The 6,000-nt window shown below is 50.4% G+C and overlaps 1 protein-coding gene across 1 annotated transcript in view; it reads right to left on the reverse strand.

Moving 5' to 3' along the window:
• The window catches only part of LIMS1 (LIM zinc finger domain containing 1), a 65,528-nt gene extending 59,739 nt beyond the window's left edge, over positions 1–5,789 (reverse strand). Inside the window, exon 1 of the mRNA XM_066577495.1 lies at positions 5,647–5,789. Coding sequence (XP_066433592.1) covers positions 5,647–5,675 — 29 coding nt within the window. The 5' untranslated portion in view covers positions 5,676–5,789. The remainder of the gene's footprint in view (positions 1–5,646) is intronic.
• Positions 5,790–6,000: the final 211 nt, after the last annotated feature.

Raw genomic sequence — 6,000 nt, forward strand, 5'->3', positions numbered from 1 at the left:
CCAAAGACCCCATACTCCCCTCCGGATCCGCTGCGTAGCTCCCGCATGACACTGCCGGCGTGCGTAGGAAGCCGTCCGCGCGTAGTCCCACGGCAAATAGGACATGCTGCGGGTAATTTCACGCTGCGGAATTCCACCGCGTATACATTGAGATATTAGGTTCAACAGAACCCAATAACTGCGGTGAAACGCGGCAAAAATCCGGCTGTGGGCATTAGCTCTTAAGGAGACCACCTAAAAGGTGAGTGAGGAGACTTATAAGACCATACATGCTCCTCTGGGAAATATGCAAATAAGTAAGATGGAACAATACCTCTACAGTGCTACCTATTGGATAGCAGCATTCCTGCAAATGAATGTCAAACCCAGCCTTTTCCCCACCTCCCTAATTTTAACTTTCAAATCCGCAGTGCATCCGCAATTGCATTTGCGGATGCACTGTGGTTCGACCGCACCATTAACTTCTACTGAGCCCGCCTGCACGGAATCTGCACTGAAACGGTCCGCAAATCAAATCTGCATGCCTAAATTCAGTTGCGGATGTTAATGCTTCCCTACGGGCACTTTGAATTGCGGATCTTCTGTGCGGGTGACCCGTGCGTATTCCGCAAATCAAATCTGCCCGTGAATATTGGGCCTTACGCTAAGCATTTTCTCTGCAGATGGATTTCTAATACCCCGTCCACGGGGCTTCTACTGGAAATGTTATGGATTTGCCGCTGTATTTCAGACCGTTTGGTACCCTAAATGTTTTGGCAGCCGGCTTCAGCAAACAGTCCAAGCTGTAATCTGGGCGTTAATAACTCAGGTCAAATCCGTATCTTCCATCTTAGACTCAAGAAGAAGATATTGATTCTTATTCCTCCAAACGTCCTTGGAAAAAGAGTGTAAACCAGCAGCGCAGTCATCGGAAACAGCTCTCCCCTCTAATTACCATCATTTACTCCGTACGACGAGGCGGGGAGGTTTCCAGAATACTTTACATTCATTTCCAGCAGTAGAAAAAGTAACAACTTGAACATAAAACTCCAGAATGTGAAGAATGCACTGGCACTACATCTCCTGCCACAAGTGGTCAGCACCACGGCTTCCAGGACGTACACCGGGTCACACCCAGCGCTGGGCACACAGAACCGAATGCGACAGCAGCGTAGAGACAGAAAAACTACTGAATATCACACATGTCAAAAATCGCCTTTTACTAGATGTGCACCAAAAATCCAGGACTGACCCCGGAATGTCTGCAGTAGATGCCACGTATCCGCATGAGGCTCATCCCCACTCCATGGGGCCAATCTGCCGGCGTTTCTGCACGAAATCTGGGAAAGCAGTGGTATTAACCCAATACATCAACATAACTGATCCCAAAAATACAGGTATCGAAGCATGGCTGCATGTATAGTGCAATATATATCATGCAGAGCGTGCAACACACCGTGCCTCCAAGTAGCTTCCACTAGGGCTAACCAGCAGGCCAGACGATCAGCTGATGGTCGGGATCCCAAACAGGGATCAACTACTAATAACCTAACCAGAGGATGCATCATCAGTTGAAACTGCTTGGAATACCCCTTTAAGACCACTTTTACACGGGCGATGAGTTTTTTGGTCCGGTCGAAAAACGCACAAACGAGGGGAGGCTGAAACAAAGTCGTGGCTAAATTTCGTGTTTATTTCCCTCATCCATTCACATGCCTGAGTGCGGTGTATAGACGCCGTAGCCCGGAATTCCTTCTGCCGGCATAAATGCTCAGCATGGCTTCTATTAGTTAAATAGAGCCAGCTGTCGTGTTTTAGCAGCGCTAGCCGCTGCTAAACTCCCTCCCCCCCTCTTTGCCACCAACTGATCGCAGCCAAAAGATAGGGCAAGACCCATCTTTTCCGGCTGCATTAAAACATCGGCCGTCGTATTTGGTCGCAGATGTCCTATTATTGCGTCTGCAATGTTATTACGCAGCTGAAAACTGGCCACCCGAACGAATACACTGGAATCCAATGCTTCAGATGGTCGCACGTTTTTTTAATGCGACTAAATTAGCCATGTAAAAACGGTTGTGTGAAAGAGGCCCAGAGAGGCGCAATCATGTCCTCTGACAAGTGAACGGTTACAGTTGGAGAATTGTCATTTTTCTCCTAGCAAGCGCCGTTCGCCTACAATCGCTCCTGTTCGTTTTAGCGCCCAGTATCAAACGTCACCACCTCCACTGTTACATGAGCACGGCCCTAGCAAAAGCGCCATTGACGACAACTGCGATAGCGATAAAAGTATACGATTATCAGAAACAAAGACACTTCAGTAATGCCGTCTACTCAGGAGATTTACTTCAAATTCTGAGGATTTTGTCAGAATTACAATAAAATATCTTATTTTAATCTTAAAAAGCAAGAAAAGCATCAAAATTGCGGCAAAAATGGCAGATGAGAATAACACCTTAAAAAGTCCTCCTCACCTAAACACGCTGCGCTCCTGGAAAGGCTTCGTCTCTTTTACTGTTTCAAGTCATCTTAGAAGAACCCGGCCAAGTCATTTAATGCTGGAAAGGAGTCAACTAAACACTCCCTGCGAAACATCTGCTGCGCCGGGTAAGACAGCCCAGCTAATGACCGCCTCTGGGAAGAGCCTGCACGCTTCTGCCAGGCTTCACCTCGGGCACTGGCTCTGTGGCATATGCCCATATCATTCTAGAAGTAGTCGCAGCACAGGGAGCCATCCTGTAGACACCCGGCAGACCAAGACAGATCTTATTTAGGGCAGTTTTCTTTCACTGCATTTTTTTAAATAAAAAAAATGACATTTTTTCATATAGATTTGTCTTTTTTTGAATAAAAAACACTGTGGGCCAACTGCTAGCTGGAAGGGACTATGAAAATAGTAAATGCACACAGACATCTTGGAGACCTGTATCTGTGGGTGTCTCTAAATGTACCCCATCTGAAGGACGTACCGCTGGCTGAACATCTTAGCCTTCCACTAGGTGCAATATCAAGGCGCGCCAGTTGGGGCGCAATGTGCAGTATAAGCTAAACTATGGCGCTGTTAGGGGACAAGGAGCCAGTGAGGTATTTTTATGCTTGTAGACTATGGACACTAGATGTAAATCTATCAGTAGGTTTAGAGTATTTTGCATTATGGTCATTTTTGGTCTACACGATATTTTTTTTTTTAGAAATATGTCAAATTATAGTTTAGTGCTTTTATAAATTTTTCCTGTTGGATAAACAGAACCCCCTGCGCCAGTTCAAGCATGCCCGTGCGTCCGTCCTCTGACGAGATTGGTCGGTAAGCTGGTGCTTCTTCCCCTCTTTGTTATACTCCCCCCGCTCTCTGGGTCCTTCCTTTAAACAGTGCGTCATGAGAGTAAAGCCAACTATGGCGCTTCTCTCCCATCCCCCATAATGTAAGTCCGCCTGCTGCACTGACAGTCCATCAGGCAATCAGCTGATTGCTGGGGGTCCCAAGTGACGGGTCCCTAGTGATTAACTATTCATGCCAGTCCTGAAGATAGGTCATCAATAGCTTTTGCCTGGAAAACTCCTTTAAAGGGGTTTCCTGCCAACAGTTGGGGCTACTGCCCACGGACGGATATTTGCTGCAGAATCCACAGCGGGCATCCACAGTGCAGATCCACAGTAAATAGCGCCCATGCTATTGGAAATTGATTCTTCATCAACACTGTGAGAAAAAGCAACGCTGATGCCCAAAAAAAGGGGAAAAAGAAGATGCGCTTTTGTTGCGATTCTCTCACTGTGATATGGCGATTGCCCGTGTGAACCCGGCCACTTTCACTGGCCAAGAAAATCACGCACGAATTGGGCGCTGTCAGACGCACAAATATGAACCCCATTCTTAAGAATGCGATCATACACAGGAGAGATTTCTTCCAGCATCATGAAAAAAAAACCAAAAAAAAACATGGCATCTCTTAGCTTTGGGCGTTCCCTTGGAACACATGGTCCATTACTTTCAATGGGGCCAGCAAAGGTGTCGCACAGCGTTGCAAGGTTTCACACTGAACACAATGGGAACCACTTGCTGCCCCCTAGCATGGCTTTTAGCCGCGCTGGAGAATCGCTACTTCCCAAAGTGACGCGAGCCGTTTTTGACATAAAACCATCTTGCAACCAAGTAAAAAACGCACGTTGGCGAGGGCAAAATCAGGCTGAGTGTTACAGTCTGATACCGCACTCTGCTGTGTGAAACTAGCCTTCGGGTACTTTTACACGAGACCCGACAGGACACGGGAGTGAGGATCAAGTACTGATGGTTGGCACTGGGTATGTAGCGGGGTACAAACCAACGATTGGGCATGTGACCAGGCAGTCGCTCATCTCCACACCGCTGCCTGTTTACTGGGATGGAAGACAGTTTTCCGGTGGAATTTGTACTAGAAAACAGTAAGTTTTGGCTAGTAAACCCGCGCACTGCACTCCGCCAACAGCTGCCCCCCGAGAGGCGCTGCCCTCGCATAACGGAAATAAGTCACTTTCAAGTTTCTACAGTACATTGCCATCTTAATACTTTATTTCTCCCTTGAGATAAGCGTTGCCAACCACCTTGCCAAGCTTATAGGATTGTACTAAGACTGGTGTATGACCCATCTCACCGCTGAGAACCCCACAGATCCCAAAAATTGGGGTCCCATGTCCCCCTCTTCTCGTCACTGTGGGACCACTACCCCCTCATGCTTACATGGCGCGCTCCATTCATCTCATTGGGCCAATGGAGGCAGCCAAATGCCTGTACTTACCCGTCTCCATCAGCCCCACTGAAATGAATGGAGCGTGCGGCTCTTGTGCAGCCACCTGCCCACACAGTCCCCTCCGCCCTGCAGGCGGGTGCAGCGATCCTACAGGGATAAGAAGGGGGCACAGGACATCCCCCATTCTCCGGGCTACTAAGGGCTCAGCAGTGAGATCCCCCCACCCCCAATCCAGCTTCTATCACTTCTCCTCCGATATGGGATAAAGGTCAATCCTGGTAGAACCCCTTTAAGGGAAACCTGTCAGCCTGTCCTTGGCATCCAGCAGCCGCCCAACAAGATGCCAGCCTGTGCGTATGGTACAAGCCGGCTGATGATGGGAAGTACAGGCTGAGATATCTCAGTGGGCAATCACCCTATGCCCATGCCCGCTGCACTGTACAGGGCATCAGCCAGCAGACCACCTCTCCCTGCTGTCACGGGACATCGCCAGGGTGGTAGTGCCCAGGATCAGGGTGCCACATCCCCTGTAAAGTCACCACTTGTGCCCCCCGCACACAGCTCTGGGTCCCTGCCAGGCCGGCTGGGTGTGGTGCCAGGCTCTTACTACAATGTATGAAATCACCTAATGTGATCCCAGCAGGGTCTCCATCCCGGGTGAGCGGGCACAGCTGGCACTGCCCACGGGCACTTGGTTTTGCATCCCATTAATTAGCCCAGATAATGAATGACCAGCAGTTGCCGCCCGCAGACCTGGTGACCGGGAGGTGCCCGCACTGGTGACAGATGCCAACTGTGCCGGAACTTCTGCAGCACATGCCGCTTCCACCGCCCCGCGGCGCACTGCTGCACACCAGCCTCGGGCGGCACTTCTCTGACCCGTCCGGTATAGTCGCCGGCGACTAGTAACAGCGCCGCTAGGACTTCCGCCCCCCAGGCTCTTTACCTGTTCGTCATCCCCACGATGCCCAACATGAGGGCCCCTCGTCGATCCCGTGTAGAATGATGGGCACGGAGAGCCTCACCGAGCGGGATGGGCAGAGTCCCGGGAACGCGCGCTGCCCCTCCCACTGCTCTACGCCCGGCCCTGACTCATCCCCGCCCACCCTGGACTGCCAATCACTCGCGGAGGAGGGGTTGTCATGGTGACAGGAGGAGGAAGGATGTAGGACACGCCCCTCGGTTTACTCCACAGGTTATTGTATCGTATCGCTGTAGTTCCATCCGGGGACTGGCGGCGGCCACCCCCACTAACCCTATGGGCCGGATTCCAGGCCGGACCGGTGATGTCATGTGAGGC

Source organism: Eleutherodactylus coqui, chromosome 1, assembly GCF_035609145.1.
Source record: "Eleutherodactylus coqui strain aEleCoq1 chromosome 1, aEleCoq1.hap1, whole genome shotgun sequence".
NCBI classification, from domain to species: domain Eukaryota; kingdom Metazoa; phylum Chordata; class Amphibia; order Anura; family Eleutherodactylidae; genus Eleutherodactylus; species Eleutherodactylus coqui.